The sequence below is a fragment of the Lethenteron reissneri genome, chromosome 68 (assembly GCF_015708825.2).
Source record: "Lethenteron reissneri isolate LAM-NWPU_2019-01 chromosome 68, ASM1570882v1, whole genome shotgun sequence".
NCBI lineage: Eukaryota > Metazoa > Chordata > Hyperoartia > Petromyzontiformes > Petromyzontidae > Lethenteron > Lethenteron reissneri.
Window position 1 is genome coordinate 2004352 of NC_083846.1, and position 24871 is coordinate 2029222.

At 48.4% G+C, this 24871-nt stretch overlaps 2 protein-coding genes and 2 non-coding genes across 4 annotated transcripts; 1 reads left to right on the forward strand and 3 right to left on the reverse strand.

Annotated features, from left to right (window-relative positions):
- Positions 1 to 4197: 4197 nt before the first annotated feature.
- TTLL1 (TTL family tubulin polyglutamylase complex subunit L1) lies at positions 4198 to 18040 on the forward strand. The gene is made up of 9 exons (XM_061579016.1): positions 4198 to 4440; positions 7307 to 7515; positions 8905 to 9085; positions 11215 to 11349; positions 12670 to 12778; positions 13381 to 13524; positions 14377 to 14463; positions 15259 to 15422; positions 16773 to 18040. Exons 1-9 carry the CDS (start codon positions 4328 to 4330, stop codon positions 16915 to 16917), a joined length of 1287 nt encoding a protein of 428 aa, XP_061435000.1. The 5' UTR covers positions 4198 to 4327; the 3' UTR covers positions 16918 to 18040.
- Positions 18041 to 19214: 1174 nt separating this feature from the next.
- Positions 19215 to 24656, reverse strand: RPS10 (ribosomal protein S10). Its single transcript, XM_061579039.1, is given in 6 exon segments — positions 19215 to 19340; positions 20751 to 20806; positions 22763 to 22837; positions 23341 to 23515; positions 24505 to 24546; positions 24548 to 24656. Coding segments are annotated over 6 exon segments (525 nt in total). The 5' UTR covers position 24656; the 3' UTR covers positions 19215 to 19271.
- Positions 22356 to 22449, reverse strand: LOC133360442 (small nucleolar RNA SNORD88). The gene has a single exon (XR_009757256.1). It is a non-coding gene; the product is annotated as a small nucleolar RNA SNORD88 (small nucleolar RNA).
- LOC133360443 (small nucleolar RNA SNORD88) lies at positions 23999 to 24092 on the reverse strand. Its single transcript, XR_009757257.1, has one exon. It is a non-coding gene; the product is annotated as a small nucleolar RNA SNORD88 (small nucleolar RNA).
- Positions 24657 to 24871: the final 215 nt, after the last annotated feature.

Sequence of the window (24871 nt, forward strand, 5' to 3'; positions counted from 1 at the left end):
CGATGATGATGAGAGAGAAACGCAACCTCTAAAGAAACGGTTTAACTTGTAGGCTTTCACGACCAATAACTATTCACTAGCTTGTTTGCCCGTCCTAGGACGGAAGCTGTAATATTTACGAATCCAATATACACCACTATACACTACTATATACTGCGCACTAAACACCACTATACACTACTATACACTACTAAACACTACACTATACACCACTATACACTACTATACACTACTATACACTACACTATACACCACTATACACGACGCACTATACACGACACTACTATGCACTACACTATACATTACACTATACACCACTATACACTACTGTACTATACACTACACTATACACTACACTATACACTACTATACACTACACTATACACTACACTCAACTTACAGCCTCACGTCGGTTCTCTGCTGTCGCCCCCTCTGAGTGGAACTCTCTACTCACATCCACAACATCGAATTCACTCGGACTTTTATTAAACATCTAAAGGCCTCTCTTAATACACATCTAAAGGCCTCGCTCTCTCTCTGGTCTCAGGGCTTTCGAGCAGCCCAGAGCGTGTCTCCGATCCTCTGAGTTCTTGTCATGTTTGCAAAATCTGGCGAGTTATAAATGGAATTATTACTTGGTCTTCGTGGAAAAGCAGGCCAATTACCACTCGTCCAGAGGTGGGGGAGGGAGGGGGGGGCCTCTCTAGAGGAGGTCGTTCCGCCCGCAGTGACGCGGGGTGAGCTATTGCAGGGCTGCGCCTTGACCGTGTCGCTGGTCATGGCCACGGGCACTCACAAGAGAGGGCACTCGGCTGTGCGTGGAGCGTGAAGGTGAGAAGCGTGGTGGTGGTGGTGGTGAGTGGGGAGAAGTGGGGGGCTGGAGGGCCCCCCGCCACGACAAACCCACCCCAGGTTCATGTCGGTGGTGGGGAGGTGAGGGGGATTGGAGGGGAGAATGCTTCTAAAGTCGAATTTTTTTTTTTTAAACGGATGTCAAGAAGCGACCTGGCTATCACGAATGGATAAGCTCAAACAAAGTGGCCTGCCGTGTATTTTGTATTGCAGCCAAATACCGTACTACTCTAGATGTGCAGGGGAAAACTCGAGGACCCGGAGAAAAATCCACGCGACCATAATAAATAATAGTACAATTTGTAACGCGCGCAAATTTGCGGACGTAGTGGCCGCAACTCAGAGGCGCGGAGCCAAGCTCAGAGTCGCTCGAAAGCGTAGTTGTAGAGGTGAGTTTTTAAGTCTCTCTTGAAGGAGGCGATTGAGGTGATGCTGCGAATGTGCAGAGGGATATCATTCCAGACTGTTGGGGCTGCCATCGAGAAGCGGCGCATAGACATGACCATCCTGGATCTTGGTATCAAGAGAGAGACACCGCAAACTCAAATTATACAGGGTGTTTCAAATAGATGGACCCGATTTGAAATCGCTATATCTCTGCAACCACGAACCGCTCATGAATTACACTCTTACCACTTGAAAGGGCGGGGCATAGAGTTTAAAATGAGTACCGCAAGATGCCTCTCCCAGCACACAAACAGCGTGTTTTGTTTTAGCCATGGGAAAAATGTCGCAGAACCCGGAGGGAAACCCACGTTGCACAGGGACAGAGAGAGGTAGTTTCTACCTACGTGACTTTACCGAAAAAAACAAAGAATATGAATCCCTGCAGTCACGAAAGCTTCAAATCAAGATTAGACTCCTCGCACGAAGCACCACGCAGAACAGCGCCCGAGTCGCGGTAGAATCTTCCCAATACGGTAGAATCTTCCCAATACGGTAGAAGCTTCCCAATACGGTAGAATCTTCCTAACACGGTAGAATCTTCCCAACACGGTAGAATCTTCCCAATACGGTAGAATCTTCCCAACACGGTAGAATCTTCCCAATACGGTAGAATCTTCCCAATACGGTAGAATCTTCCCAACACGGTAGAATCTTCCCAATACGGTAGAATCTTCCTAACACGGTAGAATCTTCCCAACACGGTAGAATCTTCCCAATACGGTAGAATCTTCCCAATACGGTAGAATCTTCCCAACACGGTAGAATCTTCCCAACACGGTAGAATCTTCCCAATACGGTAGAATCTTCCCAATACGGTAGAATCTTCCCAACACGGTAGAATCTTCCCAACACGGTAGAATCTTCCCAAGCTGGTAGAATCTTCCCAACACGGTAGAATCTTCCAAACCCGGTAGAATCTTCTCAAGCTGGTAGAATCTTCCCAACACGGTAGAATCTTCCCAAGCTGGTAGAATCTTCCCAACACGGTAGAATCTTCCAAACCCGGTAGAATCTTCCCAAGCTGGTAGAATCTTCCCAACACGGTAGAATCTTCCCAACACGGTAGAATCTTCCGAATACGGTAGAATCTACCCAATACGGTAGAATCTTCCCAACACGGTAGGATCTTCCCAAAACGGTAGAATCTTCCGAATACGGTAGATTCTACCCAATACGGTAGATACTTCCCAACACGGTAGAATCTTCTCAATACGGTAGAATCTTCCCAATACGGTAGAATCTTCTTAATACGGTAGAATCTTCCCAACCCGGTAGAATCTTCCTAATACGGTAGAATCTTCCCAACACGGTAGAATCTTCTCAACCCGGTAGAATCTTCCTAATACGGTAGAATCTTCCCAACACGGTAGAATCTTCTCAACCCGGTAGAATCTTCCTAATACGGTAGAATCTTCCCAACCCGGTAGAATCTTCCTAATACGGTAGAATCTTCCCAACACGGTAGAATCTTCCAAACCCGGTAGAATCTTCCCAAGCTGGTAGAATCTTCCCAAGCTGGTAGAATCTTCCCAACACGGTAGAATCTTCCGAATACGGTAGAATCTACCCAATACGGTAGAATCTTCCCAACACGGTAGAATCTTCCCAAAACGGTAGAATCTTCCGAATACGGTAGAATCTACCCAATACGGTAGAATCTTCCCAACACGGTAGAATCTTCTCAATACGGTAGAATCTTCCCAACACGGTAGAATCTTCCCAACACGGTAGAATCTTCCCAACACGGTAGAATCTTCTCACCACCGTAGAATCTTCTGAATACGGTAGAATCTTCCCAACACGGTAGAATCTTCCCAACACGGTAGAATCTTCCCAACACGGTAGAATCTTCTCACCACCGTAGAATCTTCCCAATACGGTAGAATCTTCCCAACACGGTAGAATCTTCCAAATACGGTAGAAGTTTCCCAACACGGTAAAGTCACGTAGGTATAAAATAAATCACTATTTTAACCAAATAGTATGGATTCCTGCAGTCATGAAAACAACATCGAGATCGCGTAAATATATTAATGTGTCATTACAAATAATACAAAAAAACACGATCGGAGTGCAAAGTACAAGAAAGAGATCGCCCAAACACATTCACATAAAACTAAACCATTTCCATCCCACCAGGCAAAGCCCCCTGAGGTGGTTACTTATTTTTCATTCTCAGAACAATAAAACCCCATCACCGAATTCAGGTAGATTCTTCCTAAACCGGTAGAATCTCCTGCAGATTATATTCTCAGAATAAAACGCCACCACCGAATCCGGTAGAATCTTCCTAAACCGGTAGAATCCCCTGCAGATTATATTCTCAGAACAATAAAACGCCACCACCGATTCCGGCAGAATCTTCCTAAACCGGTAGAATCTTCTGCAGGATATATTCTCAGAACAATAAAACGCCACCACCGATTCCGGCAGAATCTTCCTTAACCGGTAGAATCTTCTGCAGATCATATTCTCAGAACAATAAAACGCCACCACCGATTCCGGCAGAATCTTCTTAAACCGGCAGAATCTTCTTAAACCGGTAGAATCTTCTGCAGATTATATTCTCAGAACAATAAAACGCCACCACCGATTCCGGCAGAATCTTCCTAAACCGGTAGAATCTTCTGCAGGATATATTCTCAGAACAATAAAACGCCACCACCGATTCCGGCAGAATCTTCCTTAACCGGTAGAATCTTCTGCAGATCATATTCTCAGAACAATAAAACGCCACCACCGATTCCGGCAGAATCTTCTTAAACCGGCAGAATCTTCTTAAACCGGTAGAATCTTCTGCAGATTATATTCTCAGAACAATAAAACGCCACCACCGATTCCGGCAGAATCTTCCTAAACCGGTATCCGTTGCTGTAAGAGCCCCGCTCACTCGCGCACCGATTGGTTCAACGTCCCCACGTGACGCGTCATCGGCCAATCAGCGGGCGCGTTGCGCGTTGCTATGATGGTGGCAATGGCAGCTTCACGTTGCTGCCGCTGTTGTTGGGGGCGATAACGAAACGTCGCAATGGCGGGGAGAGTGAAGTGGGCCACGGATGTGGAGAAGTCGGTGTTGGTGAACAACTTCGAGAAGCGCGGCTGGGTCCAGGTGGCTCCTGACGAGGCGTGGAACGTTTACTGGTGCGGACCCGCCTATACTTATCCGCGCTGCGATATCTAATCACTCCATCACTATCTATAGTACGATAACAAATGGCAACTCTTATCTATAATATGGATATTTAAACATCAGCGCTGCTTTCCTGTACAGTTAATGGAACTACCAGCAGTACTACAATTTTTACTTACAGCATCGCTATCAATTAAATGTGAAATTACTGCATCACCAGTTCCTATTATAACTAATTGATATTCAACGACTGCATTACTATCTATAGTATGATATTCAATGACTGCATTACTATCTATAGCATGATATTCAGTGACTGCATTACTATCTATAGTATGATATTCAATGACTGCGTTACTATCGATAGTATGATATTCAGTGACTGCATTACTATCTATAGTATGATATTCAGTGACTGCATTACTATCTATAGCATGATATTCAGTGACTGCATTACTATCTATAGTATGATATTCAGTGACTGCATTACTATCTATAGTATGATATTCAATGACTGCATTACTATCTATAGTATGATATTCAATGACTGCGTTACTATCGATAGTATGATATTCAGTGACTGCATTACTATCTATAGTATGATATTAAATTGCCGCATCAATGCAGTACTATCAATAACTGCATTGCCTTAATATCTACAGTTATACGATTTAAATAGCTTTCTTTATTATTACTAATTGTTTTTATTACGTCGATAATTCTACATTTTTATTATATCAAATAACAACATGCCCATCAGTATACTAGAATATTTGGTTACTGCCTTACAGGCGACGATATAATATTAATTACCAGCGTTATGATTAATACTGTACAGTGTTTAAACTTAATTTGGAGCTTTCGTGACTGCAGGAATTACTCTTTGGTTATTTCGGTAAAGTCACGTATAAAGATAAAATAATAAATTAAATACTATTTAATTTATTATTTTATCTTTATTCGTGACTTTACCGAAAGAACCAAAGAGTACTGTACTGTGACATTCAATCTTAAGAGTTAAGATTTTTGGTTAACATTAAATTGTAGCATTTTGATTAATTTTATTATATATTCCATGATATAATTTTATTATAATACTAAATTTCATTAATATCGGTGCAGATGATGTGTAACCGTATTGGTTATCCATGAGTATGAGTATGCGATAGACCCACAGAGACCCATAGACCCACACAGAGACCCATAGACTCACACGGAGACCCATAGACCCACATAGAGATCCATAGACCCACACAGAGACCCATAGACTCACACGTAGACCCATAGACCCACATAGAGATCCATAGACCCACACAGAGACCCATAGACTCACACAGAGACCCATAGACTCACACGGAGACCCATAGACTCACACAGAGACCCATAGACTCACAGAGACCCATAGACTCACACAGAGACCCATAGACTCACAGAGACCCATAGACTCACACAGAGACCCATAGACTCACACAGAAACCCATAGACTCACACAGAGACCCATAGACCCACATAGCGATCCATAGACTCACACAGAGACCCACAGACTCACACAGAGACCCATAGACTCACAGAGGCCCATAGACTCACACAGAGACCCACAGACTCACACAGAGACCCATAGACTCACACAGAGACCCATAGACTCACACAGAGACCCATAGACCCCCAGAGACCCATAGACTCACACAGAGACCCATAGACTCACACAGAGACCCATAGACTCACACAGAGACCCATAGACCCACACAGAGACCCATAGACTCACACAGAGACCCATAGACTCACACAGAGACCCACAGACTCACACAGAGACCCATAGACTCACACAGAGACCCATAGACTCACACAGAGACCCATAGACCCCCAGAGACCCATAGACTCACACAGAGACCCATAGACTCACACAAAGACCCATAGACTCACACAGAGACCCATAGACCCACACAGAGACCCATAGACTCACACAGAGACCCATAGACTCACACAGAGACCCATAGACCCCCAGAGACCCATAGACTCACACAGAGACCCATAGACTCACACAAAGACCCATAGACTCACACAGAGACCCATAGACCCACACAGAGACCCATAGACTCACAAAGAGACCCGTAGACTCACACGGAGACCCATAGACCCACATAGAGTTCCATAGACTCACAGAGACCCATAGACTCACACAGAGGCCCATAGACTCACACAGAGACCCATAGACCCCCAGAGACCCATAGACTCACACAGAGACCCATAGACTCACACAGAGACCCATATACTCACACAGAGACACACAAACCCACACAGAGACCCATAGACTCACACAGAGACCCATATACCCACACAGAGACCCATAGACTCACACAGAGACCCATAGACTCACACAGAGACCCATAGACTCACAGAGACCCATAGACTCACACAGAGACCCATAGACCCACACAGAGACCCATAGACTCACAGAGACCCATAGACTCACACAGAGACCCATAGACTCACAGAGACCCATAGACTCACACAGAGACCCATAGACCCACACAGAGACCCATAGACTCACAGAGACCCATCGACTCACATAGAGATCCATAGTTTGTTGTCCTGCCCCCCCCCGCACCTCCGATTAGCACGGTTGGCTACGTACGGTGCGAAAGAAGTTCAGCACACAGTAAATCATCTCAAGCCTCCCATAAACCACGTTGCCTCAGTGTGGCGACCCCCACTCTGAACCCCTTTCACCGCCCCCTGTTAATTTATTTATACTGCAGGAGGAATCCACAGATGTGTTGGAGAGTAAATCCACAACATCTCCATTATGTAAGATCACGATGGTGATGATTGCGTCTTGCTCCATTATGCACACCTCGCTCTCTCTTCGTTACGCAGGGCGAGCGTGCAAAGCACGCGCGGAATCTTCAGCCTGGAGACGGGATTCCGCCTGGCCGACGACCAGCTGGTCAACCACTACCCCAACCACTACGAGCTCACGCGCAAGGACCTCATGGTGAAGAACATCAAGCGCTACCGCCGGGACCTGGAGCGCGACGGCAGCGTTGTCGCCGAGCGCGACGACACGGGCCGATACCTGCACCTCGGTACGGGCGGTGTGTGTACACGTGTGTGTGTGTACACGTGTGTGTGTGTACACGTGTGTGTGTGTACACGTGTGTGTGTGTACACGTGTGTGTGTGTACACGTGCGTGTGTGTGGGGAGCGGTGGTGTAGTGGTTAGCGCTACGCTGCGCTATCAATCTGGCGACCCGGGTTCGGTACCCGCTCACGGCACAACACCAGTGACGATTATTTGAACCGGTCCTGGGCCTCCCCTAGGTCGACTCGGCCTCAAATGAGTACCTGGCGCGGTGTGTAAACATCGCCACTGGGGAGACAAAGGCGGCCGGGCGTGGTGCTGGCCACCCACCCCCTCGTGTGCCGTGCTGGCCTTCATAGGTGCTCGCTAACAGCACTTACCCCAACAGTCGGTGCAGACTATACGGGGGATCTTTGTCTTTTTCTCTGTATGTGGGGAGCGGTAGTGTAGCAGTACGAATTAACCCGTGGCGTAGAGTCGTGTGTTGCCTCTCAGGGACTTGAATCAGCAGGAAACCGGACAAATTTATCACAATTTGGAGACGCAAATCAGAGCCAAAAGGACCGTTTGCAAATGTGCCAAACGGCGCATGCCCTGACCAGCAGCGACCCGTGGGATTCCACACCGCCAATTTAATTCTTCTGAAGATGAACCCACATTAGAAAGCTTTGCCTAATCCATGCGCGTGCATGATTTTTTTCTATTTCGTTATGAGATAAATTCTTCCCACTTTATACTTTGATGCGCTTTATCGTATAAAGTTGTGTTCAGCGGACACACACCTTTAAACCGCGAATTATTTGGTGATGCTGCTGCAGTGGCAATCGTGCACAAGGACATATAACAAAGTAAAACTCAACACATTCATCATCGACACTGTGACCTTAAACTAAATCATATTTAACAGCTCACCTTTCGTTCAGTGGCACTTCTTTATAGCACTTAAAATCTCAAATCTCTTCCACTTTATAAGGTTGCATTCATTACACACACAAAGCGCTTGCCACGTAAACTCCGGTTAGCCTTGTAGCAGCGACTTTTGGCTCAGCCATTGAACAAAGACGGTTACCGCATCGCGCGCTTTCAGATGCCGCTTCCGCGGCCGTCTGGAACGCTCTTCGGATATCAGGAAGCCACTGGGAACTTATGCACTTTCCAATCTAGATTGGAAACTAATTTCTTCAGAACTGCATGTTGTTGTGTTTAGTTTGGTGTCCTTCCCACGCACCTACGTACCGTGCGAAAAAACGTCAACATATGTACGTACATACAAGAGTTACCGTACCCCCCCGCCGCCCCAACACCACCGCCCCCTCTCATCCACCCCCCCAACCCCCCTAAACTCATCCCCATAGCGTCGTTGTGGAATGTAACGTTGCCGAGTGCTTTGCAGATTTTGTTCCGGTGACGTTCCTGCTGCCGGCCGACTACAACCTGTTTGTGGAGGAGTTCCGCAAGAACCCGTCCAGCACGTGGATCATGAAGCCGTGCGGCAAGGCGCAGGGCAAGGGCATCTTCCTCATCAACAAGCTGTCGCAGATCAAGAAGTGGTCACGCGACTGCAAGACCAACTCGTGAGCGCCGAACTCTGTCACGTACTCAGTAGAGATTCTTTCCCCTCTGGGTGTCTCTGTAGAGACTCTCTCCCCTCTGAGTGTCTCAGTAGAGATTCTTTCCCCTCTGGGTGTCTCAGTGGAGACTCTCTCCCCTCTGAGTGTCTCAGTAGAGATTCTTTCCCCTCTGGGTGTCTCTGTAGAGACTCTCTCCCCTCTGAGTGTCTCAGTAGAGATTCTTTCCCCTCTGGGTGTCTCAGTGGAGACTCTCTCCCCTCTGAGTGTCTCAGTAGAGATTCTTTCCCCTCTGGGTGTCTCTGTAGAGACTCTCTCCCCTCTGGGTGTCTGAGTAGAGCAGGGGCTGGGAATGTCCGGTCCGCGGGCCGTATAAGGCCCGCGAAATCATTTAACAGTTCCAGCCATCACATTAGGGGTGAGTTAATTAAATGTTTGACCAAATATAACAGGCTAATCTTAAAGTTGATCATTTTGTATGGCCCGCGAATTATGTTATAAATGCCCAAATGGCCCTTGGCAGAGAAAAGGTTCCCCCCACCCCTGCCTGAGTAGAGACACTGTCCTCACTACGTTCAGTAGGCACACACAGTCAGGGACACACGCTGTTGGGATGCTTCTGGGATACTAACCGGCCAGGTGGCTCGGCGCTAGAGCGAGCGGCTCGCAGTCGTCAGGTCGCGAGTTAAAATCCTGGTTGGGTGGGGGTTAACTCAGCCCATCATCCCTACGGGTCGATACAATTACTACCACTTTGTTGGGAATTCAACAGCAGTTGTGCTATAGAGAGACTTGCCCCAACCCTAGGAATGTAGAATTCCCATCGCTGGCTCTGCAGGGCTGTAAACGCTACACGGCCACAAATGCCTTCATGCTCATTTGAGTAGGAAATGACTTTTACTCGTTAAACTAAACTATTTTTATTTTACCAGGTAAGGCCCACTGAGCTACGTAGCTCTTTTTCAGAAGCAACCTTGCCACAAGTGATAGTTCAATGACACGGCTTATCACGTGGAAATTCCTAGCAGTAGCCAAATACTATAAACGCACGTTGTTTCTAAATGCAGAGGGAAAAACCACGACCACGGGGAGAGCGAGAGACAGCCAAACTCCAAATATACAGCAGCAGGCGTCAGGGTCGGGATTGAACCCACGACCTCCTGTTTACCAGGCGAGGTAGTTAACATCTCCTAGCCACCGTGGTGATGATGATGAGAGAGACGTAAACTCCAAATATACAGCAGCAGGCGTCAGGGTCGGGATCGAACCCACGACCTCCTGCGTACCAGGCGAGGGAGTTAACATCTCCTAGCCACCATGGTGATGATGAGAGAGAGACGCAAACTCCAAATATACAGCAGGCGTCAAGAGTCGGGATCGAACCCACGACCTCCTGTTTACGAGGCGAGGTAGTTAACATCCCCTAGCCACTGTGGTGATGATGATGAGAGAGAGACACAAACTCCAAATATACAGCAGCAGGCATCGTCAGGGTCGGGATCGAACCCATGCCCTCCCGTACATCAGGCGAGGGAGTTAACATCTCCTAGCCACCGTGATGATGATGAGAGACGCAGACTCCAAATATACAGCAGCAGGCGTCAGGGTTGGGATCGAACCCACGACCTCCTGTATACCAGGCGAGGTAGTTAACATCTCCTAGCCACCGTGATGATGATGAGAGAGAGAGAGACATGCAAACTCTAAATATACAGCAGCAGACATCAGGGTCGGGATCGAACCCACGACCTCCTGTAGACCAGGCGAGGTAGTTAACATCTCCTAGCCACCGTGGTGATGATGATGAGAGAGAGACGCAAACTCCAAATACACAGCAGCAGGCGTCGTCAGGGTCTGGATCGAACCCACGCCCTCCCGTGTGCCAAGCGAAGGTAGTTAACATCTCGCCACCACAGTGGTGATTGCCGTGCATCCAGCTGCCGACTCAATGTTGCCGGCTCAGATCAAAGAAATAAAATTGTAAACGATAATCGCGCGTAAGGTTTTTTTTTCCGCGGTCGTGCTGCGTGGCGCCCCGCTGTGGTTAAACCAGGTTGCGGCCACCCCAGTGTTGTTTTCGCCCCGATGTCCAACGTTTCGCTGCACGCGCCGTGCTCTGTGTGCGCGTTCGCCAGGTTCGTGGCTCCGTCGGCGAAGGAGGCGTACGTCATCTCCCTGTACATCGACAACCCACTCCTCATCGGGGAGAAGAAGTTTGACCTGAGGCTCTATGTGCTCGTCACCTCCTACCGCCCGCTCAAGTGCTACATGTACGTCCAACACGACGGCTCTTAATCATAATAATAATTATATGCGATGATAATAATAATGAACTCGGTTTTCTATGGCGCAATTCGCACGGGGTGTATGCTTGTATGTTGTTGAATCTTTCTCGCACCGTACGTAGTCAACCGTGCTAATCGGAGGTGCGTTGGAAGGACAACAACTAAACGCAAAAAAGGAGTTTTCAATCGAGGTTATTTAAAAGTGCATAGCTCCAAAGACGTTCACCGCATCGCTCGCTTTCAGATGGGCTTGTGTGGCCGTCTGGAGCGCTCTTCCTTCTGATATTAGGAAGCCACTGGAGCTATGCACTTTCAAATCTAAGTCGAAAGCTCATTTCTTTAGAACTGCTCTTGTGTGTTTAGATTGTTGTCCTGCCCCCACGCCTCCGATTGGCACGCTTGGCTACGTACGGCGCGAAAGGCGTTCAACGTACATGCGTTTAGATTATTCGCATGCTATAAATTTCCACGTGGTAAGCCGCTACGTTGAGCGGTCATTTGTGGCCAGGTCGCTTCTGAAAAAGAAGCTAACAGCTCCGTAGGCATTACCTGGTCAAATAAAATTGTTTAGTCTCATGGATTTTTCGAAGTGATTTGCTTACCTTTCCTATACTTTGCACTCATTTCGTGTTTTCGTATTGCTTGTTGTTGTAGCGTTTTGAACTCGTGCCCCTACTGGACATCTGTGAAAAAGAGCTTCATAGCTCATCGGATTCCTGCCTGCAGTATGAATACAACATTCTGATTCCGATGCATACAAAGGCGACATAGGCAGACCTTCGTCTTTGATGGCTCCGTGCGCCCATTCCGCTGTGCAGGTGTAATATGAGGATATATCCGGCTCACTGACGTATCACAACTTGTCATGGTGATTGGCTCTGCCGGTCCTGGTTTACAGCCAATGGGGGGAAGCCTGGGGGGCATGGCCCTGACGTGATGGAAAGGTGACAGCTATGAGGATTGGTTCTGCTGGCTTTGGCCACAGCCAATGGGGAGATGGGTCAGGGGCGTGGTCCCGGGAGCTGACGAGGGAGTCTGGAAGATTCGATGCAGGCTAACGAGGATTGGCGGAAACGTACCACGTGACCCGGGTATTAAATAGGGGTGGAGACGAACGACACGTGGTCAGAACGGGAACGAACAGAGGAAGGGGGCCACGCGGGAGGGGGGCTCCGAGTTGCCACGTGGCAGTGCGTCTCTCTATCTGTCCCTCTCACGCTGCCTATCAGCAGCGTGAAGTAACTGTAACATAAGTTGAATAAAGAACGGATTCCAGAAGTCGTCTCAACGAGCTTTATTACACAGGTACCGGCTCGGCTTCTGCCGATTCTGCACGGTCAAGTACTCCCCCAGCACCAACGAGCTGGACAACATGTTCGTCCACCTCACCAACGTGTCCATCCAGAAGCACGGGGTGGGTGAGCCGCTCCACCGAGTCATGCCACCGCCACCGACTGCCGCCGCCGCCGCCGTACAAATCTCACCGTGCTTGCCGTCGTGGTCCTGGTGGTGGTGGGGGATTGTGGTTTATTACGTGTGTGTGTGTGTATGTTGAACTTCTTTCACACCGTATGTAGCCAACTGTGCTGGTCGGAGGAGGTGGCCACTTTAATCTCTCCACCATCTTTCTACCCACCTCTCTCTCCATCTGTCTCCATCCGTCTGGGGCTCTCTTCTCCATCTCACGATCCATCTCTCCATCTTTAGTCTCCGTCATTTCCACCTGTCTCTTCAACTCTCTATCATCATATTCTTTTTTTTTTCCTGCCCACTGCATCACTTTATAGATTCTATCCATGATTTCATCAACCCAGCCGCTGGCTATTGACTGAATCTGCTGATGTCATGCCGCACGTTACAGGCGTAAGGTCCAGCGAGGTTGAGAAGTGAAATACAGACCTCTGCTTGTCCTTCCCCCTGCACCTCCGATTAGCACGGTTGGCTACGTACTGGTGCGATAGAAGTTCAACGTACATACGTACTTACAAGGCCGACGCTTTCTCCCTCAAATCACAGGACGACTACAACGTGATCCACGGGGGCAAGTGGACCGTGAGCAACCTGCGCTTGTTCCTGGAGAGCACGCGGGGTCGCGAGGTCACCAACAAGCTCTTTGACGACATGCACTGGATCGTGCTGCACTCGCTCCGCGCCGTCGCGGTGAGTGACCGACTGCCTGCACCGATTGCTGGCCCTCCATCCCCTCCGTCTCTCTCTCTCTCACACATGCCATCGTCCTCCCATCACACGAACTCCTATCCACCTCTCTCTCCACCTATTTCTATTTTTCTCTCTCTGTTTCCATCTCTCCATCTCGGTTAACGACTTACACCGATTATGGGGGACAAAGTGCTTGCCGCAAATGAACCACAAATACCTCGGTGATCTCCCGTCAAGGAACATAAACCATCACGCAAACTCCGGCAGCGGCTTTTGACTGGCCATCGAACAAAAACGGTCGACGCATCACGCGCTTTAACATGCGCTTCTGCGGCCGTCTGGAACGCTCTCACTTCCGATATTAGGAACTGAAGCTATGCACTTTTAAATCATCTTGATTTAAAACTCATTGCTTGAGAACTGTTTCTTGTGTTTGGTTTGTTGTCCTTCCCCCACACCTCTGATTAGCACGCTTCGCAACGTACAGTGCGAAAGAAGTTCTACATACATACACACATCTCTGTCTCTCTGCCATGCCATATATCCTTCAACTATTGTTTTGCTGTTATGTTTTGCACCCGTGCCCATGCTTGGGAATTTGTGTACTTATGCAATTTGAACTGATATGCATAATCAATTTTACATATTTATTTTTAGTGATTTCCTTTCCTATACTTTTCACTCCTATCGTCTACATGCAAACCTCTGCTCTGTGGGCCACCATTTGAAGAACACTCACGCGAGATTACTTTGCACCTCCGATGGGCACGGTTGCCTACGTACGGCGCGAAAGAAGTTCAAAGTTCAGTTCAGTTGAGCTTGTAAAACGGTCTCAATTCTCACCGTCTGCAGGGAGTTATGGCAAATGACAAGCACTGCTTCGAGTGCTACGGCTACGACATCATCATCGATGACAAACTCAAGCCCTGGCTCATCGAGGTACAGTTCAGCTCGCGCCTACGAGCCAAAAAAGGGCGCCCTGCTGCATGAAGTTTGTGCATTTCTCCTCGTGATGTGCATGGGTTTTCCCGCGTAGCCACGAAAACACCAAATCATACAACGTAACCGGTTTTGGCCGAAAAAAAATGTCCCAACGCTAAAAGATTAGCTGAACATTACTCAATTGGTACTACACACAGCAGCAGCAACAGCATCGCCACCTCTACTGCGAAAATACTTGGCAGGACCCTCGTGAAAGAGAGCCATGAGATTCGGTGAGGCCTTGCTGGGTAAAACAAGCGAAGTTACTAATACTGTCGGTTGTATGGTTTAACGTGTGAGATTTGTCCCGATAAATGATAAGAGTGCACAAGTTTGGGCTATTGAAACAATGTGTTGTTTAGCTGCGTAGAATGGAGGTCTTTATATTAATCTAAAAGCAGTGGGTCACCGAGTCAGGAGTGTGATAAAGATGCAGGAAGGCAATGAGAAACACGCGTTTAGATTATTTAGAGTATTTCCCGCATCTCCGATTAGCACAGTTGGCTATGTACGCTGTGAAAGAAGATCAACATACATTACATTTCCACGCGATAAGCCACTTCGTTGAACTATCATTCGTGGCCAGGTAACTTCAGAAAAATAAATTAATAACTCAGTGTGCCTTACCTGGTCAAATAAAATAGTTGTTTTTTTAGCGATTCGCTTACCTTTCCTATACTTTGCACCCCAATCGTGTTTTTGTATTTGTCGGTGAAAACCCCACGTCGCTCGCCTCGCGGTCCTACGCCCCAGGTGAACGCATCTCCCTCGCTCTCCTCCACCACGGCCAACGACCGCATCATGAAGTACAACCTCATCAACGACACGCTCAACATCGTCATGCCGGGCGCAGACATGCCCGACCCGCGCTGGAACAAGGTGCCGGCTCGAGAGGCCCTCGGAAACTACGACCTCCTGTGAGTTCGGGGAAACGGCTCGCGGTGGCGCGCGTTTATGAAACTCGATCGATTGAAATGTGGGATTACGCATAGCGATCATCGCCCCCCCTACTGGAAGGCCGATGCCCGCTCGCGGGCCAGGTTCTGGATCACATTGTGCCGCACAGGGACGGCTGCCACTGGGAGTGCCCTGGGATAGACCACGCAGAAATCATCGCCCCCTCCGGGAAGATTGATATCCGCTCGCAGGCTAGGTGCTTGGTCACATTGTGCCGCACAGGGACAGCTGCCACCGTGGGTGCCCTTTCGAATGCGTTGAGAGATGTCGCGTGGTGTCAAGCGCTCTTGGTATGTAGGGCGCTTTATCCAAACAAATCGTTATCACCATTATGATTATTTTTTAGTTGCTGAAGTGATGTGCTAATGGCTTTGTGAAGCGTCATGGTGTGCGTGCGTGCGTTCACGAATCGTGCCGTTGTTTTAAGACTCACGCTTGCTGTGCACAAGCCGAGAACGGCAAGCGACCAGCAACAAACAGCACTGTCGATGGTAAAACAAAAAAGCTGACATTTATTGAATTTTAAGCAATTTTATACGAACTTGAGAGAAACATGACCATGGCGAGGAAAGAAGCAGAAAGAGAAGTGTCGTGACTTACAGTGGGTCAGATTGGGTAGGTGAGTGGCTGAGTGAGTGGATGAGTGTGTCAGAGGGTGGGTGGGTGATTGACTGGGTATGTTGTGGGTAATCAGGAGTGTCGCGGTTAGCGCACTGTGCTTCGAACCCGGCGACCCAAGTTGGATTTCTGCTCACAGCCAATCCCAGTGACGATTATTTTAACCAGTTCTGGGCCTCCCCTAGGTCGACTCAGCCTTAGATGAGTACCTGGTGCGGTGTTTAAACATCACCACTAGGGAGACAAAGGCGGCCGGGCGTGGTGCTGGCCACCCACCCCGTCGTGTGCCATGGTCGCGAACAGAACTTGCCCCAACAGTCTGTTATAAATTTCGATTTAAAGCTTTCGTGACTGCAGGGATTCATCTTCTTGGTTCTTTCGGTAAAGTCACGTAGAAGGAAAATAATAAAATAAAACATAATAAAATTAAATATTATGTTTTATTTTTATTCTTTTCCTTCTACGTGACTTTACTGAAAGAACCAAGAAGATGAGTCTGTTATAAGGCGACACGGGGGAGGTCTTTGTATTGTTGTGACCTGCCGTGTGGTGGTTGAACATTGTGGATGAGAGGATACGATGACCGACGTCCACAGGAACCGTTTGTCGTTAGCGATAATTAGCCTCCACGATCGGAAGCCTTTGCTAACTTCACCTGCACTCACATCTCCTCCTCCTCGTCCTCCCGGCAGCTACGACGAGGAGTTGGCCGCGCAGAGCGAGGCGGCGACGACGTTGGAACGCGACCCCAGGGGCCGCACGGGATCGCACGTCTTGGCCAAGGCCCCCGCACGACTGCGAGACTCGGGGAGGCCCCTGCCGACCACGTGGAAGTGAGGACACCCTCACGCAAACGTGGATGCAGTGGCGGCTCCAAGTTCGGGAACAGAGCTGGTGGGAACGGAGCTGGTGGGACAGCTCCGCGAATTAAAAAAGACCTAATCGGTACCCGCCTGATCGTTATCAAAAATTTAAACCGTATTCTCACTCAACTCCCATTTATCCATTGGGTGTCACTGTGGAGCACCAAGCCTCGCACATTGGCGAGAGCCCGGGACAAGCCATCGCGTCAAATAGATTGACAATTGTCATAGCACTTAGCATATGTTATAAAGGGGCCCTAAATAAAAAACACATTGTTTACTTGCACATTAAATTGTATTTTTAATTTGCTATACAGCCAAATAATACAACAAATCGCTAAGCTTAAACGCCCAGTCGTTCATCAAAGTTGAAGGCGGTATAGTACTATAGTAATAGAGGAAGTGCAGAATCACCGAGCTGGAATTGATAGCTTGAAAGCATTTAGTGCAGGGGCCCTTAGCTACATTTGTAGCTGATTGTGCGGCTGGGATAATCCGGTGGTTGCGGTTGTTGCCGTGTAGTTCTCCGCCATTTTGTGGATCGTGCCACGCCTGTTTGGCACGATGCCCGACGTTTCGCTGCACGTGTTGGCAGCTTCTGCAGGAACTTTATTCCTTCACCTCCATGCGTATCGAGCGCTAAAATGTGTCGCCTACTTTGTATGTGGTCCAGTACTCGGGGCATCATTTTAAAATGGCCAATGCCACGTTCTGCCAATGGTGGCTGATGTGACAATGCAGCCGCAAATCTCTCATCCAGCGGCACAAGTGGGGGAAGAAATGATCTCGCCCTGTAGTTTTTCCCACGTTACACTCAAGTCATGTATCCCATAATGGGTAATCAATAATTTAAATCACCCATTCGCCAGGGTTTATGACCGAGCGTTACCCGGCAAGCACGTGACCGTGCAGGAAGGTGACAAACCTGGTCATTTTGAAGATTTGGTGGACAGCCCTTGTAGTCAATCCTTCGCATAAGCTCAAGGTTCGCTACGTAAATTATTTAACGTTTTTACCAATCGCGTGCAACGTTTTCATTTTTGCTGTTCTCAGGATGTTATCAGTCTAAAATGCAATAAGACTCACCAGTGTATTAACTGATTTTTTTGTCCTTACTTCGGACCCCCTGATGAGCGTGGTTGGCTAGGTACACTGCGAAAGAAGTCCAACATACATAGATGGAATCTTTAGACAAGACAGGCTTGGCCTTCTCAGCAAGATCTGTGGGTTTGACCAGGAATGTTGTCTGGAGATCTGGTGGGCATGGTGTCGTTACTGCTGTTCTGACAAAGAACCTTGGCTGCTGGATTGAGAAATCAGGGCTTGTGGTCTGCCATATAAAAGGTGGCAACCCAAAGTATACGATTCCATTCTAGATTTTAAGTTTTCCCGACTGCAAGGATCCATACTCTTTGGTTTTTTCGGTAAAGTCACGTAGGTTAAAAACGAAAGCAAATAAATTAAATCACGTTTCGGAGGCAACACAAGTGATACGGTAATTTTGCCGTGACGGTTCCACCTGAAGACGGAAGCTTGTGTTGCCTCCGAAAATCGTGATTTAATTTATCTTTTATAACCCACGTGACTTTACCGAAAAAACTAAAGAGTATACGATTCCAGGCTGCACGAGCACCACAAAGTCCAGAGGAGGTTGGCTGATCATTGTGTGCTGCCACGGCAATGTTGTGGTGGCAGCAGCTTGCCACAAGCAAACGGTCACCACTAAGTGGCCACGCATTCTGCGACCAACTCTCAAAGGAGGGGGCGGTGTGAGTGTCCGGCTGTGTGTGCCTTGGAGGTCCAACTTCAGTTGGAGGTTTGCTCAGAATAAACCGCCGGAGGACTGCCAATTTAGAGATTTGCGGTGTCGGGCCAACGTTTGTGGCGTGCGCCATCTCAGAGCTTGCGGTGGAAATTCCACATTATGGTGGTAGGGGACGCAAGGTCACGTGAAAAACCTGGGTAAAAATAAAAAGCTATGCGGTCAAATTACACACCCAGTGTGTGAAAGTTAATGTTAAAATATATTAAAACGAGCGATTAGCATATTCTTTGGGTCTTTCGGTAAAGTGACAGACAGAAAAAATAATAAAATAAACTAAAGTGAATGAAAAATATACAAAATTATTTTCACTTTTAATTATTTTATTGCTATTATTTTCTGCCCACGTGACTTTACCGAAAGACCCAAAGAACATGAAGTCTTGCAGTCACGGAAGCTTCAAGCCAAGAAGCGATTGGCGTTTAAAATAGGAAAGAGAGACGCAGGGCTTCACAAGGGAATCATTTATTAACGCGACGTGCTGTGAAGAGCGTGCGCCGGACCAATCACTGTGGCGGTCCTCCTGGTCCACCTGGTCCACCTGGTCCTCCTCTCCCCCTGCCGAAGCCTCCTCTCTGCAAAGCAAAACAGACAAGACACACCGCGCGTTAGTCTCTGTAACAAAACACAACCTGCTGACAAGACCCAGGTGTGGTCAAAACCAGTCCATAGTGTGCTTTTTTTTATTAAACAGATGCTGCTAGAATATCATTACCGAACGATCCAAAGAGTATGGATCCTTGCAGTCACGAAAACTTCAAATCTAGAATTAGAATCTCATTGGTTTTGGAAAAACCAATAAGGCCAATGGGACTAAAATAGATTTTTTTACGCAACATTGGGAGACAAATTTCGATTTAAAGCTTTCGTGACTGCAGGGATTCATCTTCTTGGTTCTTTCAGTAAAGTCACGTAGAATGGAAATAATAAAATAATAAATATAAAACATAATAAAATAATTCTGACGTTTCGGCCACAACGCAAGCAGCCGTCCTCAGGTGGAGAACTATTTAATATTTTATTTTTATTATTTCCATTCTACGTGACTTTACCGAAAGAACCAAGAGGATTAGGAGACAAATCGGAGGTCTGCTTATATTTGTTTTTAGGGTCCTTAATGTAGGCAAGCTCAAGACTTATCCAAGGCGAGGGGGTCTTGTGTGGGGATGTCCGAGCAGTTCAACAGAAGATGCAATCCAAACATCTCTTAACACACAACCAGCATGTGCGACCCACGCTACTCCAGTACCAGTTGAAAGCTCTAATCAAGATAAAATGGGGATGGAATGATGGTGGCGTAATGGGCAGACTTTTCATACACAAAGGCTCAATGCGTATAAACATCCAACAGCTCACGAGCATTGGACTATGAATCCAGTGACCCAAGTTTGATTCCCAGCCATGGCTAACATCAGTGGCGAGTGATACGCAAACCGGTCCTGGAAGTAAATTTTGTCTGCAACTCGGTGAATGAAATAGACTAAAAATTGCGATTGAGTATTCGTTTTGTCACCGATTACTGGAGACCCTTACAAGCCGTGCCATGCATGGCACGGCAGCGGCTGCTGCTACCAATAAACGCCAGAGCCCTGTCGCTTGTCACCACTCGTCCAGTGGTGTACATGACAACAGGCTTTGCCCCCCTCGGAGGTACGATTTTCTTATCCGATTTGGAGTGTAACTATTTACGAAATAATCACAAAATAATGCATTCGTCCCACTGTCTCCACAATGCTTCAGTCAAACAGCTTTCTGGAAGTGCATCTCATCAGCAAGCATTGGTTCAATACAATAAAAGTCTGGGGCCGATTTTAAAAATTCAATGTATTGTCAGCAGCCAGGTTTGTTTGAACCAATGTTAAACTGCCCGATGATTATACGCAAGAGCCCCTTTTTGTAAGAAAACCCTAAATCAGCTCTAATCTGTCATGATCGCTCTGTGGAGGCCAGGCGTATATTATCAAGAGAACAGAAGCGGTACTCACGAACTGGAAGTCCGAATTGGCGCCAGCCCCAGCTTCAGCCTTCTTGTCAGCACCAGCTGTGTACACACGAGAGAGGAGGGGGGGGATGCAGGTGGATACACGGTTAACATGTGCGATTGAACAAATACAGAGTTCTAACCCAGCTATCGCCACACTACGCAGCCGCTAAGCAAACGCCACCGACCCCACCCAGTCACTCGCCAACATCACAAATTTGGATATCGCTCCAAAGCGCTAACAAAACAGATGGGCCACTGGCAGCAGTGTTGGGCAATCAGGTTGCCTGTCCTGGTTTGCTCCGTTTGATTTGATGTGCCAGAGGGTTATTATCTATCTGTTGAGTGCCACTTGCTTGTGGAGATATAGCAAACACCCCCACCCCCCCCCCATTGGTAAAAATTAGCCCCGTGTTTACAAGGGAAGCCCCTGTTTGTTTTAGTTAGCACAGTGGGACATTGTCCACGTCACCTTTGTTTACCCAGCAGACAATTATTTCAGGCCCATTCAACATGGTTGGCTATGTACGGGCGTCCTCTGGTCTAACACCTTTTGAGACTAGGCTCCAAAGAAAGCTGTCTCTGGTGTGGACCAATCAGTTTCAAAGACGATGCATATATTATCAGAGTATGTTTTTGTTTGCATTCTGACCACAAGTATTGTGGTGAATGCAGACATGATTGCTTGTAAAAGGTTTCAGTTTGGTGTTTTAACATCTTAACACAGCTGTTTTTTTGCCAGAACAAAGGGGGAAAACCTATTCTCAAGTCCAACATACATATTCTATTCTATTTTGGATGTATAAAGCGCCTTACACCAAGGCACTTAACAATGCTTGCTCTGACTACAGTAAAAAAAGGCAAGGGCTGGGGATCCGGTAGTGACGGGTGGAGGGAGCAGGGTGGAGGCATTAAGGGTGTTAGCTGGTGCTGGTAGGGGTAGCGGAAGAGGAAGGGAAAAAATAAACCCGTAAAAACAAAGTTTTTCACTATAAAGCCTTTATATGCGTGGCGGCTAGAGTCCTCTCGTCCTCTGGCTTGAGATGGCTGCCACCTATGGGTCAGATGATTGCCTGCCACCATTAAGCAATTGGTAATTAAATATAATTTATTTTTTCCTAAAAAGTGTAAAATTTAGGAAAAAAATTTTCACGAAAATAAATTGTCACGCACAACGAGTCTGTGTGCAAAATGTCAGCTCGATTGGATCACGGGAAGTGGGTTAAAAAACGACCAACAGATTTGCACGGTCGTAAGCGCGCAAGCAAGCAAGCAAGTGAACTTAATATAAAGGATTTAAAAAGGGGGTTGAGAAGAGAGATAGGACGACCTGAGGGCAGTGCAAAAAGAGGAAAGCGAGGGGACTGGGAGAGTCGCATGTGGAGAGGGAGTTTGATCCAGTGTCATAGCCGTGGCCAGAAATACAACCGAGGATGCCCGGGGTTCAGAGCGGAATGTATTTAACCACTTCGCCGGCGTTCCACCCCACTCCCACATGCACACGTTCCTTAATTATCAGAGATAAATAGGATCCTGCACACTGATGAGGCGGCGTTGAGTGCCGTGGGTGACGGAGCACGATAGTGGTGGCAGTATCTTGGCCGTGTTGCCTTCACTCAGTGCCACCGCATGTCAAGTGACGGTGGGCGCACATTGTAATCACATGGCATTCATAGCCCAGTGCTGAGACATCACGGTGAAGGCAATGGCTGGCTGGCTGCCCCAGAGGGTGACAGCGGGTGGGCGAGTTTGAGATGCTGGTCTGAGCTTTCCTGCCCCGTTTCCTCTGTCAGAAAGCTTTACGCACTGCAATAGCCTCAGTGACGCCGTGAGCGAATTACACGTGTTGAGAAGGTAGTGATGGTGGGCAGCCAACGAGAAGTGTTGAGTGTGGTGAGTTGAGGGTGATATTGAGCGTGTTTAGAGATCGAGTGGCAAGTGTGGTTGAGTGAAAGGTAAGCGAGTGTTAACTGTTACACAGTGGAGTGTGCAGAGCCGTGCGTCTGTTGTACTCACGGGGCCCAGCGCGTCTGTAGGTATCGCGGTCGCCCTCCCCACGGCCCAGACGGGCGGGACGGTCATCTCCCAGGCCTACACAATCACAAGCCACGCGTGACAACCACACAACTTCCATAAAACCACACCCCACCGCCATAGTACACAATCCTATCCCTTGCCGACAACCGCACGTTATGTCTGGTGATACAACTAAACATTAACATGACATCAGCATACCACACCAGTTCACCCCACATAGGATACCACAACCACACGACAATCCCACATCACAAAACCAAGGCGACCTGTGGTTTGGTACTCGCCATGGGACCAGGTATAATTAAGCGGTGTGTAAATTATACGCGGTACCATGTGGTTAAGTACATGCAGTGCGGTTAAGTACGTGTCGTGCGGTGTGATTAAGACGCGGTTTAGTACGTGCGACGGGCCGAGTGCTGTGGTTAAGACGAGACGTTTGGTCGCCGCTCGTGCGGTGTGGTTAAGCTCACGCCGCCAAGCGACGCGTGCTGAACTGTGAACCGTGCTGAACTATAGCGAAGTGCGGTGGACACACGCGGCGCTCCTCCTCCACTCACCCTTGGGCCGTGGTCGCGCCGTCTCCGGCCGGATCTGGCGGCGCAGCGTGGCCGGGACGATCTCGGGCGGCAGGTGCAGGAAGTCGCGCAGGTACTGGATGCCCTCGTTGGTCAGGTACCAGTAGAAGTGGCGCCACGCAAACTGCTCCTTCACGAAGCCGCGCGACTTCAGGGACTGGGGGGTGAAGGCGAGGAGGTGAAAAACAGAGAAAGGTGGAGGGACGAGCGGAGGTCAGAAGTGAACGGTGGTGCACGTTGAGGCAAGGGGAGACCGAAGGAGGGCAAGAGAGAGAACAGGAGGTTAACGTTCATAAACAAGAAGATGAGACAAGAGATGGTGCCAGGAGACAAAAGGGAGGTTTTATGCAAGGTAAGAAGATGTGAAGACACGGGGAGATGGGAGTGAACAGTCGTTTGTTTTTGCTTCTAGAATTCGTAAAAACTAACAGTGTGGGAGCCATGGGCTGGAACGCATCCGACGGTACCGTCTCACTCAAAGATGGAGTACTAGACGGATTGCTGTATCACGGGACGGTGGCAGCTTGGGGGAAGCCTTCAACCAACAGGGGAATGACCATGGCTGATGATGAACGACATGGGATGCTGCACATTGTGATGAGTGCGAGGTGAGCGGTGTGGGGGCGGTATTGTAGCCGTGCCTTCACTCAGTGCCACCGCATGTCAAGTGACGGTGGGCGCACATTGTAATCACATGGCATTCATAGCCCAGTGCTGAGACATCACGGTGAAGGCAAGGGCTGGCTATCCCAGAAGGTGGTTTCGTGTGTGCATGAGGCTGGTATGAGGCTGGTCTGAGGCTGGTCTGGGCCTGGTCTGTGGTGGTGGGTATCATCACCACTTAGCAGTGGATGGCAACTGTTGTTATTGGTGGCAGCCACATAATCTCCACCTCAAAGTGCTGTGTGGTCCTTCACAGTTGCTCGCTAACAGCACCCGTGCCAACCAACGAGCAACATGACCAAGGAAAAACGTGCCCAACCTGATATGCAGAACACAAGTGAAAGGTCACATTTTGTAAAACGTCTGTACGTCATGAAAATGACGCCACGCACAAATAATGCACTTGGGCGGTTAATTGTTCTGGGCGGGAAACGCGACGGGCGGATAGCCGCTGGGGGTGGGGGGGGGCAGCCTTTGCCTCACCTGCATGGCCTTCATGACGTGCAGGTTGGGCACGTTTTTCTCAGGCCAGCTCGGGGTGCTTGGCGAGATGCACGTCCTTCTTGGCCACCATCACTCCCTCCTTGAAGAGGAGCTCGTAGATGGCCACACGGTCCTTCTTGGGCATCAACATTCTGGGGAACCACGTGGATGGGGTGGCAGACGACACAATCAGCGTCACCGCCCCCGGTACCGACGATGGGCCGCGCTTAAAGTGTGTTTGAACAACATCTCCAAGTGGGAAATGAGTCGACCTTTTGCAAATGTGGTTGAATCTAACCTGCTCATCGCATAACTGACCACTGCCCAATCATACGCTTACAAAGGAGGTATCAACATTGCTATCAGT